A 14,037-nucleotide genomic window follows, 5' to 3' on the forward strand; every position below is an offset into this window, starting at 1 on the left:
ATGGAAGCAGGAAAGAGATGTAAGAAGGTAAAATATGGGGGACAGAGAGAAGAGGGAGAATGAGAGCAGCGAAGGGTTTGGAGGAATGTGAGAGAGGCGGAGAAAGGGGTCAACTCAGGAAGGCTTCCAGCTGCGCTCCCTCCACTCTGATCTTATCTGCCTGTTTGCTTGGGGTATACACAGAGCTTCCAACCCCCCCACCCCTACCAATACACTGTCCTGTAGCCATCCCCTCTGTCCACTTCATACTCAGACAGGCAGAGAAGCCATGATGCCTTGTAATGACCTGCTTGGTCTACAAACACACAGAAAACACATGAACTTGCACATTCAGACATCCAGACATCCAGGGAGCAAGAATCCTGGACAGGAAAGATACACATCTTGGTTCTTACGCTCCACGTACCGTTGTCTGTCTTTCCGATTGAGGAGGAAACAGAGTTTAAAAGTTCATATGTAATTAGACCAAATACCATCAACTGATCTGTGCTGCTAATTCATTTGCGTGCAAGACAGACAAATTGTCAAGTCTGTCAAATTTGATTATCAAGTCTGCTACAAATAAACTAATATGACACAGCGTGTGAGTAGAATATGTCTGCATGCTAAAAAGGCTTAGAAAGATTCCTGTTTTCTAAAAGTGCTGGGTTAAAATGTTGTCCAGATGCCAGGTTTGGAAACCTATAAAACAGAAAGGTTACAGAAGATAGTGTTTGAACTAATAACCAGGTGTGTGTCAATTATGTCACACATAGGATCCATTACAGCTTCATAAACTAATGTCAGGGTTCAATATTGCATTTTAGTCCTTTGATGAAAGACTGAACAGTTATAAAGTGTGTTTGGCACTCCGTTTATTAAGGATATTTCCTACAAGCAGTGCACAAATAGATAAGGACTACAGCACAGATGTCTAATAGTGTGCAAAGCAGAAGCCATGCAACACAACATATCATGGGATTGATCTGCAGTCAATGAGTTTACAGTGTTAACACTTGAATCACTTGGTGCAACTAAACAACTAAGATAAATGAACAGATCCCATAAAAAGCTTATCCACATGCTTTGCAAATAATCTTGATTATCGTTGCTAATTTAATCAGCAGCCTTTTTGTCCTGTGCACTGTCTGTTTTCCATGAGCTAATCCTACCAATTAAAACTACATTAAAGAAGTGCTTTGCGCTGGTGGTATGGCTGTTCCTCACAACAACATGTTTTATGATCAGCAGCTTGAATTTGGGTCTCCTCATTGGCCCGCTGTGTTATAAAACCAGTTCTCTATTTAAAGGCCAATTTGGGCGGTTATGGCTTTGTATACATTCTCTTTTGGGTTAATCCTTGTTTAAAAACAGCCCAACTCTTTGTTTAGAATTTAAAAGGAATCATATGGGACTCGAGGCAGAGGAGGCGGCTTGCCAAGTGTTGCAGTAATAGCAATAGCATATTTACCCATTGAGACGAGATATGGTTACATTTGAAATGATAGAAAGACAATGAAACGAATTGTAAAATTAGATTTGACGTGTCTACATTTATATTAAATTCTTGCGTTTCCATCTATCAGAGTCACATTGTGCACTTTGGTTTCTCCGACAGTCAATTCCTGCCGCTTTCTTCTCTCTCCCTTCTCTCGCAACTTATCCCAGTCTTTGTCCTCGTTCCAATTCACACAATCAGAACCACATGGACGCGAAAAAACACTCCATGTAAATAAACAACACCAAAAAAGGGCCTGCTCGGTTCCAAAATTGCAGCCCTGGTGCCTGGATTTAAGAAGTATTAACAGCAAAATAAAAAAAGTGACAGCTCCATAAAAACGTGTATAGGCATCTGGATGTTTAATGTTGTGTGTGTGTGTGTGTGTGTGTGTGTGTGTGTGTGTGTGTGTGTGTGTGTGTGTGTGTGTGTGTGTGTGTGTGTGTGTTTCCCTGCTGTCTTATTAAAACCACAGCAGTCTTTCTTCTTCTTGATGTGTGTCAAGGCTGTGGCTCCTGAACCATCACAATTATCTTGTAGCAGTCAACACGTGCTTAAGTGTAGACAGTAAGATAACATCCACACACATCTGTAGCCTCAACACCTTCAGGACCTAATCTATCTCAAACCTAAACGTGTGTAAAATGGCTGCATTTTCTTCACTGGAAAGGTAAGGAAAGATGAAGAAAGAATGAAGGAAACATTTTTTGAATGCAGTCAGAGAGAAAATGAGCGGAGAGAGAGATGGTGGACCTGATAGATTGTCCACATGTTCAACCTAGATACACCATGTGTAACCAGAGCTGACTGGACATCTGTGATATACTCCACTGGCTCCCAAAATGCACTCAGGACTCATTTTATTTTGATTCTTGAGTGGAACAGCATAAATGCAGATAAGAAGTCCCTATAGGGGCTGGCAATGGAGATGGGCTGTTGGATGGTATGCAGAAACGTAGGAACACACACGCTCTGCTCACGCATGAGGATTTACACACACACACACACACACACACACACACACACACACACACACACACACACACACACACACACACACACACACACACACACACACACACACACACACACACACACACACACACACACACACACACACACACACACACACACACACACACACACACACACACACACACACACACACACACACACACACACACACACACACACACACACACACACACACACACACACACACACACACACACACACACACACTTCAACATGTGCAGTATATTTTCGAACATTTTCTTCCTCCCTCAACCTCCCCATCTGTGCCTCCATCTGGCCAGGGCAGTTAGACAGTGAGCAGCAGCGACAGCCTACTTGTCATAAACTGAGTGTTTCAATTTAATGGCAGCAGGTCATGGTGTGTGTCCTCCACTGTGCGCTCATTAACACTTATTTAACAGCCATTATAGCACTGTCACAGCACCTTCTGTCACAAACCAGCTGATAAACATACACACTCTGCTGTCGAACAAAGACACCTGAATCTTCAGTTAAGGCTTTTCATTGACTCGTATCTAGGGAATCAGGTACGCACACCGTCTGAAGTTTCCCTTAAACGCATGTAGCACACAACAAGAGAATGTCTATGTCAGAATTATATCACTTAAGCTTAAGATATACTTACTTTTATCCATGTCTGTGCGCATGGTGACTGTTAAACACCTGCACTTTTCAAAGAACATCCATAACATTCATCTGATTGCAACTTATAAATATCAATATTCCAATTACTTGTATATAGACTGTTCTGCACTATTTCTATTCTATTTTATTTTATTTACTTTACCTGTGACCTAAGAATGTCATAACTAAACTAAACTAGCTATTTACAAATGACAATAAAAGCCTTGAATCCTTGAAAATGGCGTTACCTTGAGTATCATACAAGCATTTGGATTGTCGGTTGTGCCCGTCCTCAGAATTTGACGCAACAAAAGCACGTGGTAAAAAGGAAATCTCTGGCCTTGAAATAGTCTCGGTTTATGCAATGGTTAGTTCCTGGGTTTTATTGTATTTTAAGCATGTTTTACTTTCATTGTTATTCTCTTGGCTTATTCATAAGTCTTTCTTTATGGGTTTTAATTGTATAATCTGTTGTACTATATCCTAATGCAATCAATGTTTTTATACAGCTTTATTTGTTGTTGAGGCTTTGAATGTGCTATATAAAGTAGTCTTTCCTTACCGTCCCGTAATTGTGTCCTCTTCCTAATGAGACGTTTCCCATGGCGTCTTTGTGTAAATGTCACCTTTTCTCCACTCTCAGATGTCTGTTTTCCATCTCTCATATGACAGCACATGCAGCTCCTTCAGTTAAGGTCTAGAGCATTTCAGGGTTGCAAAGGCATGTGTCTATAAACGCCGGTTTCAAACTGAACTGTAGCTTGGCTGATGATCGGATCCACTTAGACAGTATTATTACAATAATGTTACACCAAAATGACCCTATGATATCCAAGCTGCTGGGAAACGACTGCGTGCAAAATCCCGCTCAGAAAAGCCTCAGAGTGAAACAACCCATCAACGGCTTTGTCAGGCTGTTTCACACACAATGAAGCTGAGAGTTTAACTGCAGCCACTGCGGTTCGATGTTAAGTTGTAGATTTATTACACACGGCTGTAGACATGAGAGCAGAGACACGGCACGTCTTGCTTGGTTACCTCTTGCTGTTTGAGGTTTCAAACGTAATGCGTTTGCGCTAATTCCTCCGCCTCAAAATTGACCTAGACCCCTGAGCATGCATAGTTCCTTTTATTAAAAACACAATATATATATATATATATATATATATATATATATATATATATATATATACTTACCAAGTTTTTCTTTCAAATGTATTTCCATAGCCAATGGTAATAAGGCCTGTGGTCTACTAATGCATTTGCCGTCTCAGACAAATCCTGCTGTCAGTAGCTTTTACTGACGGCTATAAAAGCAGGAAATGACATGGTGGATAGACACACCTGAGGGAGCGCCTACTAACCATGAGAGTCTCCCTCTGCATCTCCTCAGTGTCCGTTTACAGTACGTGTGATAGACATCTTCATCCCCCCTCCTCCTCCTCACTCCTAGCTGAACTTTGGGTTAATGTATACATACAGGGAACACACTGACCCACTGTGGAGGGGCAGCAACCGAAGGCCACCCCAGAGGTAAGTATACACTCCTCATATCATAAAGAGAGACAAGGAGGGAGAGGAGGAATCCAAAGAGAGACACATCTCAGTTGTAAAAGAGCAACATTTGGAGGGACGAATGACACATTTCGAAAGGTCAAACTGAGAATGAAAACACGCCTGACACATGTAAATCCAATGTTCGCCGAGTGTTAAGTTGTTGAGCTGTCCTGCCGTCCGCTGCAGAATGCCCTCACCTCCCTGTTATGACAGAATAACATGGACCAGTGATGCTGAGGGCTTGTTCAAAAGGTTTCAGGCCCAGTTTTACGAGCTCAGCTCTCATTAAAGAGGTGCTCGGAGAGTGACGAGCCGGCCGAGGGGCTTTTACACTAAGCAGAAGCATGTTCGGCACAGTGATACCATCTGGATCATCGATGCCCTCCTTAACACCTCCATCACCCCCACAATGACTCCCAAGAAAAGATATGACGGTCTCAGTGTCAGGGAGGGATGGAGGGTTAATAAACGATAACCTCTGCTCCAACTCTGCCGGTTAGTGTCTCTGGGCTCACGTCCAGAGATGCAACCCGTCTGATAAATCCAGGTGTGTTCACATGAGTCCTGTCCTGCAGCTGGATTCAGTCTCGCTAGATTCTTAACTTGGCTGTGAATGCCAAGGAAAATACTGATACTGGAAACATATTTATGTGGAGCTTTATCCGTGCTGGACATCTTAACAGACGATGGGATTGAAATTAAAGCCTTTTTACAGGTGTGTTGGAGTCTTCAAGTTTTAGTTCATTTTAAAAAACACATTCGTAAGATGCTTTAAATGTACAGTCTGAGGTTTAAACCAATCCCATTCTGCAGCACGGAGAGAGACCGTTTGACCTCACAATGCTGTCGGCCAGCCAGAGGCCACATGGTGGAGTTAAAAAGTTTTCTTGCCCCGTCATTAAAATCCTATTCACCTTGTCACCTGCCACTTGAGATAATTAAAGAAAACATAATAATAGTTTCCACATTTGAAACCATGTCTGCTCAGCACTGCATGTTAAGCTGCTGCTGCCACTTCTACTTGCTCTGACTTTAGCTCTCGATGAAAAAATGGCATCCGTGTCGAAACATATTTATACTCACAGATTATTTGAGATATTCAGGAATTCAATTATGGCTTTATCATATATTTGTATTATTATTACACTTCTTTAAAAAAATAAAATAAAATCAAACAAAATACTTCAAAACTAGTAGTAACTGCAGATGTGTTCCCTTAAACTTGAGGCCAACATGCACATAATTGTACATCATGTGCCTAATTTGACTTTCTCTCTTACACAGATGTGGCCGGCAGTTGTTTTCCTTTTCAAAGTGACATATAACATGTTTAACAAGTTTTCTACTTGAGACAATTATTTGATGAGAAGTGGCACTGTGCTTGGACATTATTCGTTGCCTGTAGCCTGTCCTGTGGAGAAGGCTGTATTTGAAAACAAGCATACATAAGAGTTATATGAACATATTTAAAATCATAGAAAGAAATGCCGTCTTGATTTAAGTGTAACCTTTCAAAAGCCATCTGTGGAGTTGACAGATCAAGAATGATTCTGCGGCGATGCTCTTAAAATCAATTCAAGGCTGGAGAAATGAATTATGTCCCTGCGGTTGAACATATCACTTGATACCTTTGATGCACGCTGGTCTGCTGAAAACTGGTGTTTTGAAATGTTGTGCATCAGACAAAGCCGTATTGTGTGGAGACCAGCAAATCAGATGTCCTTATAAATCAAGTTTTACTTTGATGCCATGTGTTCATTCAATTATTTATGAATCTCATTTTAGATTAAACCTACTCAAGTGTTCTCTATTTAATAACACGTAATTAAATCAAGATGCTAAAATAACAACTTATTATATAAAACTGCTTCTTAATACTTTACACAATGTGCAATTCTTCTACAAATTGCTCCATGTTATGATATTTCTTTCCACCTGTGGTAATAAGAAACTCTTTTGTGTACGAGGACAGTTCTTGTTGTCATGCACGACTCAATGGAAGTGCATGAGAAGACTCAGAACAAGCACATTTCTTTTGCTTGCCAGAAAAATGATGTAAATTTAAACAGGCCCTGTAATGGGTGTTGCACCGCAGCAGGCTATGTTTGGAATTTCCGCTATCGGACAAGATGTGACGACCAACAATATAATGTTTAAATCTGAACACATGGATTCAAAATCCTTTAAATTAGTTACAATCCGCATTTCCTCCTTAATCCGCTCCACATCACTTCCTGCACTTAATGACCTCACAGCCATCAATGTTTTTATGAATCAGTGTTGTTGAGTTCCTCTCATCTGTTCTGTGTGTGTTCTGTATAACCTGGGCTCACCTGGCTGCTGGCTCTTTGCTCCTCTGTGTGTTTCTGAGGTCCTTGTTGGCTTTCATCGGCAACCAGTGTCAAGCGCTTTATTTTTAAAAAGCAAGAATGTCGGCCATGCTGTTAAACGCTTTGGTTTCTCAAAGCTATCTTTAATAAGAAGGCTGATGAGAGACAGAGAGGGATAGGGTCTGCATGTGAAATGTGTGGGTGAGTATTGTGTGTGTGTGTGTGTGTGTGTGTGTGTGTGTGTGTGTGTGTGTGTGTGTGTGTGTGTGTGCACCTGGAGACAGTTGCATCAGCGATTCTTAATTTCAAATTGACCCTACTTGAAACATGAGTGTGTAAACAGGTTAAAAACCTGTGGAATGTATTACCCACAGTCCCACTCATTCGCCAATAGCTTGTTCTGCAATTCTGGTGATTTACGTTACTTGTGACAAATGTTACCGAAAGCAGAGACGAGGACCAGGTTTGGTGACTCATTATTTTTTTGACTCAAAACCTCCAGATTATTTTCATTATGGAATGTGTAATCTTCAGCCCCAGGTTCAACAGATGTGGCCTGACATCACTTGAGACCATTTATCTGACTAGATATAAACTAGATATCACTTTGATCACTAGATAATCCATCATCAACTGGTTGTTGAATCTGAATAAAAGATGATCTCATTTACAAATATAGTATTTCCTTTGACTTCAGCGATACAGACACAACCATCTTCAAACCAAATATCTCCAAGAGGCATCATTCCCCTCGTCCTCTACAAATAAACTGAGCACACTCAAGCTGTCCATGATCCTGTTCCAAATGGGAACAAGATATCAAGAAGACTCATTTTCATTTGACTCCTACAGAGACCAGAGGAAGTATCAGACACAAGGAAAGGATAACGTAACCTGAGGACACAGGGCTCCCACAGCTGTGCACTAGAGCTGCTGTCCATATGAGGTTGGTGTCTAAAGTGCTAAAACAAAGCAGGCTGCAATGAACGGAGGAGGAAGGGAATAGCAGAGGGGTGAGGCTAAAGATGTCCGTCATAAAGCTATAACCACCAGTGTTCATCCACTTATCCAAGGCAACATTTTGCATTTTAACACTATATCCCAATTTATGGTCCAGTATTCTGATTCCATTTAACCCATTTCTGAATATTCCTATAGAAGATGTATAGTGTGACAGATTATAAATGCTGAAACTCTTCTGAAACTAAGAGTGTGTGTGTTTGGAGTGTGACAGGATTTACTCTTGACTACATGTTGGTCTGGAGCCCCTACAGCCCAACGCCAATCTGTACGGTATGAACCTCAATTATGTGCAGCAGCAGGGTGGAACGTATTTTGTATTAAAAAAAAAAAGATTGTATATTTTCTTCCCCAGTTGGAAATCTGCAGCATAATGTCAAAAGCCACCTGGATGTTCTGCTACAGGATGGGCGGACACACACACACACACACACACACACACACACACACACACACACACACACACACACACACACACACACACACACACACACACACACACACACACACACACACACACACACACACACACACACACACACACACACACACACACACACACACACACACACACACACACACACACACACACACACACACACACACACACACACACACACACACACACACACACACACACACACACACACACACACACAATAGCGGAACAAATCTAAAATGAGAACACTTATGAAAACAGTTTGCTGCGTTTATTATCTTTGAAATGGTCATTAATGGAACTTATATGGCCAACTTACAAGTCCTGTAGCGATACATTGTCTAGGTAGCTACAAGCTTCCTGTCTGATTTATTAAGGCTTTAAAAATAAAATGCAGCCCTGGGGGGTGTTGGCCCCATTGTGGGTCTACCTAATGCCGGCTTTCCCGGTCTCCTCCTCCAGGTGTGGGAGCAGGAGCAGACCGGGGACTTCAGCAGACCACTGACAGACAGTGGGAGCATAACAGTAACCAAATATAGGAGTTTAGAGTTGCTATAAAAACAAAAGGCTGTAGCTGAAACAAGTTATTGTTTGCATGTGTACATGGTAAATACGTCAAGAAACCCTGCTGTGAGCATGCTCTCTCAGTTATATAAAAACACACACCCGGGAGGCCAGTGTTCCCGTTCAGTGCGTTTAATAACTCTTATCTGATGGAAATTGATCTGACCGCGCAGCCAGGGGTCTGACCTCTTGCTCCGATATACATTAACACCAAAGACTTGGATGCCCTCAGCCGACTGAATGAGCTCAGTCCTGACTATAATTTAGGATACAAACATACACTTTAACTTAAACAAACATTAACCCAAGACCTGCAGGCAACACAATATATCAACAAGGGCTGGATTTTGGTCTGAAAAAATCAGAAGTATAAAGAAAAATCGGTACCACTTTACAATAAGACTACCCTTATAAAAAGGGTTTACGAATAGTTTGTAATTCATTTATTAATTAGGTTGTGAACACTTTATAAATCATTAATAAGCTTTTATAAGACATGAGAAACAGGGCAACTGTGACCGGTGGCTTGCCAAATAGTGAGCCCACATTTATCTGTACTGCTAAGTCTTATATTGGCTAAATATAGTTACTTTGTCTTCTTCATCAGCCAGCATCCTTGGTATCTGTTGCTCACTGAGTTGATTCTCGCTAAGTAGCCAATATAAGGCTTTCTCATCTTGCCAAATAGTGAGCCTGTGTTGATGTATGAAAACTGTTAGAACTGGTTTATAAATGGTTCTTAATGATAAATAAAGTGTTTACAACCTAATTCATAACCTAATTATAAACCCTTTATGAATCCTTTATAAGGGTACTCTTATTGTAAAGTGGTACAGAAAAATCTCTTTGTTTTCGTGATGTCCAAACCTAAAGAATATTTAGTTAATGCTAACAAAGGACAAATAGGAGCAACAGCCGCTCACTTTTTTTAATTCATCTTAATATTTAAGATGTTTCCCCATTGAAGGCTGTTCAGACCTTGTATTTCATAACAATCCTACAACACTGTCTTCTTATTGGATGGGTGATCACTGCATCCCTCTCCTGCTGCAGTCTCCAGTGACTGAGTCATATTATTGGTTGTATCTGGCTGCCATTTAATTTTGGGTCCGTGCCCAAGTGTGGGCCGACGGTGTGCCCCCTAGCGGCTCTCAGACCTGTTAAACAGCCTTTAAATACAAATTGCAGAGATGACAATACACTCCCCCTACACAGGACACATGCAGCCCCCACATGCTTCTAATTAGCCCAGGCACCATAAAGGTGTTGTGTTCATGTGTTCGTAATGCATGTGTGTGCAGGTTTGTGTGCAAGCATACGTAGTGTGTGTCTGTTGAGGGAACAGGCGGGTTTTAACTGCAAACACCTGAAGCTTGTAAGCAGAGTTGCTCTCTGTGACACAGTTTGCCTAAGCCTTAACGACTGCTTGCCGTGTCGTATCTGTGAGCATAAAAGTGTCACAATGCTGCTTTTACGGAGGGGAAACCAGAGATAAATGTTATTTGGCGTCAAAAACTATTTATAAACAGTGTCTCTACAGTTGTGACTGAACAAAAGCGCTTTGCCTACAACATTTTCTTTAGAAGGAAGGCATTAAGTCAGAAGAGCCAATGACACATTCAACATCATCATTTCCAGTGCGGCTGCAGAAGTGCTGCCCCCTGTTGGGCCCCTGTCTTCATGCAGGCTGTAAAGTGAGCACCGTGATGTGGCGGGCATAGATTTAATGGCTGAAATGCCACTCATATTGTGTGGCAGTGTGTCCCTCACACACACATACAGGCAGGAATACTTTGGCCTGTGATCTTGGTGGTGAGAGATTCAGGTTTCAGGTGGGAAGAGCTGGTGCTAAAGGGAGAGGAGGGTCTCTTCTTACAGTGTCGTGTTGAGAGAGCTGCCTCTGTCGGCCCCTCAAAAGGTTCAGTGACAGAAACGTACACACCCACACACATATACAACACCACACACAGCCATATGGGACCATGACCACTGCACAGTCACACTGATGGGATGCACAGCTCATCTCAGATAAATGTACATACCAACTTCTGCATGAATCATGTGTTAAGTACTTGGCACAAACACATGCTCACTCCTAAAAGTACCGAGCTCATGTGGACTCTTGAGCCGGAGAACCTGGAAAATCTCTAGGTTTTATCGGCTGAGAAATTCTCTTTATAGCACATTTTATGGAGAGAAGTTAGCAATCTGGAGAATCGTTGGACGTGGAAAAAAGTATATTTACAGGGAAACGGTTGCATCTAAGCCGTAATAAACAAAATAGCCTTTTGTTTCACAAAATAAGGCATCTTACCAGTACCAAAAACTGGAAAGAGAAAACTTTAAAAATAGACTCCTAAATAGTTGTGGAGGGATTGGATTTAAGTGCCAAAACCACATGATTACACAGCAGTTAAGAACAATTGACAGGAAATGGGATTTAACATTTGATACAATAATATGTTCCAATGAAAAAACGTACATTCAAATGCACAAGAACAGGGCAGAAGGATTACAGGCTAATTGGGCAACAAGTATCTGATTATAATACTGAGTAATGCTTAGTACAAATTCATAGAAGTAAAACTACACTTACATTGAGAGCGCTCTGCTGCATCCAATGCCAACAACACTTGCAACAACTTTGCAAAACAGAGACCGCAAGCTATCTTAGCACAGCAGCCTTAAGACTGGAAAACAGAATGTGTTGAAAGGGGGCCAAAAATTCCACTTGTGAACGTTTTCACCTGTTCTCGTTGTTGCAGGGCTATTCACACTCGCAGACAAAGAGGAAGAGAGAAGAAACAAGAGCCAGGGAGAGAAATGTCCCATATGTGCAGAGAAGCAGCTTAAATGCTTTAACCTATTGATACAAAAGTCACACAAAATAAAGACATGTTTGCAACCACATACTCAGTAGGATTCCACTTGAGTTGCAATTTTAAAAAGGTCCTGAATGCAAGCCTGAGAATTTCTCTGGCAACAAACCACAACTTTCCTCTCCAAAGGTGAGGTAAAAATAGCCAATGTTAACCATTGAACACACTGATGATCACACCGACTGATGCTTCATCAATACATCAAATGGAGCAGCATCTTTACCCAAAATAGAAAAAACAACATATTTCTTGCAAAGGCATAACGGAGGACTCTGTGTGTAACATGATGTGGATCACACACTGTTCTCCACCCCTGGAACTATCACAAGCCCTGTAACAAACACCGCCAGCCAAACGTGGCCAATCTTGGCGCTTGGCTGCTCCATCTATAAAAGTGAGCATCCCCCACTGACTTTCAGGCGGCAGGGCTGAGGCTGGACGTCCCGACCCCGCTGATCTGCTGAGTGCAGAACCCTGCCGTCTCAGTATGGGCCCTGCCTAAGTGAAGGGGCCGATTTCCTCCACACAGAAACACATTCTTATTGTTCAGATACACATACACTCTCAGTTCAAAAGAGCATCATAGACAGATAATCAGGTTTCTTAGCCTTCAGTCATGTCTTGACTGTAACTTTTACCTGATAGGCTGCAGAGTTTTTGTAAGTGGTACTAATACAATAAAGAAAGAGACATACCTGGAGGGCAGGAGCACTCTTGACCAACGTCCCTAGTTGTCCTTAATTTCGGCAACAGCATCACCACTTTCTGCAGGTAGAGAAAAAACACCTCAGTTTAAAATCCCAGTTCTAGACATGAATATATTTTTAATAAGGAAATCATTAAGTAACATTTCAGAGAATAAAAGATTTACAAAATCTCAATGACTAACAATAAAAAAAGTCTATATCATCTGTCTCCCATTATATAAAGCTCCAAAATTGAAAGGGCTACCTCAATTCCTTTTCCATTTGATCAAATTATAGGTTGGGGTCTCATCAGTGGTTATATCACTCTATAAAGAGCTTTAACTGTAAACGTAATTAGCCAGCTGCATGCAATGTTGACCCCTACGGTCATACATTAAAAACAAACTGATTTTAGGGGGAATAATTAGGGAGCAATTGCCAAAAAAGTGCCAAGTCTGTGCGTTTGTCAACCTCAGTGCACTTTTACGCACAGGTCTCTGTCAGAAGTTCACAAACACAATGTAGGCTGTTTATTTAATACAATAGAGGCCATTTAAGACAATAGATGCAATGTACCTCTTCCACAAATTTCCCTACTGATGAGCTCAGCTCTGGAGTTAGGGTCCCATCATCGTTTAGACAAGCCCTGTGCGGCGGCTGGAAGATGGAGGCTTTGTCCATCTGCATCTGCATTCGGCTCTCCAGCTGGAAGGTCTTGAGGCTCATCAGAAGACACACGGTGATGGAGCTCATAGACAGCAGCAGGCACAGAGCAATGGGAAAACCTGGAAGCCACCGCTGCACCGAAGACTTGGGCGCAAACTCACACACAGGCTTACTTTCCCCGATAGAGTGGCTGGCTGTATCCATTGTAAAATCCTGTTTACAGTCCTCTGGATGAACATAAAGTACCCCAAAAACGCCGTTTTGGAGGTGTAGTTCTGCGGTTAAACTCAGGCTCCGTAGAGTAGACAGCGCACCTAACACAACACTGAACTCAAAGTTGAAAGTGCTGTCTTAAATTAGTCTGGAATAAGAGGCAGGAGCAGCGAAAGTGCACACCGGGTTTACTCCAAACACATGGGACCGATATGCATGCCAACCAGAGTGAAAGGCGCCTTCAAACGTACTGGTGGTTGTTTCCTGTTGGGGAGTATCCACCATGGATGCACGACTGAAACTACCACTGGGGCCAATTGTTTGCCTCCCTAAAAGTTGCATGTTCAACTAGTTGAGATGCGCCCGCCCTGCTGACCACGTGGGAGGCTGCTGATTGACAGCTGAGAGACTGGCTCGGCACCTCAGCACTGTACGGTGTAGTCCAGGATGCTAATTGTTATTTTTCTAAAACCAATGCAGAATTTTTTGAAGTGAAGATAATGTGCCTTGTTGTGTGATAAACTGACATGTGTAAATATAGTTTACA

At 41.8% G+C, this 14,037-nt stretch overlaps 1 protein-coding gene across 1 annotated transcript in view; it reads right to left on the reverse strand.

Moving 5' to 3' along the window:
- The window catches only part of LOC307033382 (uncharacterized protein), a 116,120-nt gene extending 102,274 nt beyond the window's left edge, over nucleotides 1-13,846 (reverse strand). Inside the window, exons 1-2 of the mRNA XM_079671828.1 lie at nucleotides 13,188-13,846; nucleotides 12,621-12,690 (exon numbers count right to left, since the gene is read on the reverse strand). Of these exons, the coding sequence (XP_079527954.1) occupies nucleotides 12,621-12,690; nucleotides 13,188-13,481 (364 nt within the window). The 5' untranslated portion in view covers nucleotides 13,482-13,846. The remainder of the gene's footprint in view (nucleotides 1-12,620; nucleotides 12,691-13,187) is intronic.
- Between the last annotated feature and the right edge of the window lie 191 nt (nucleotides 13,847-14,037).

This window comes from Notothenia rossii, assembly GCF_949606895.1.
Source record: "Notothenia rossii genome assembly, chromosome: 3".
NCBI classification, from domain to species: Eukaryota; Metazoa; Chordata; class Actinopteri; order Perciformes; family Nototheniidae; genus Notothenia; species Notothenia rossii.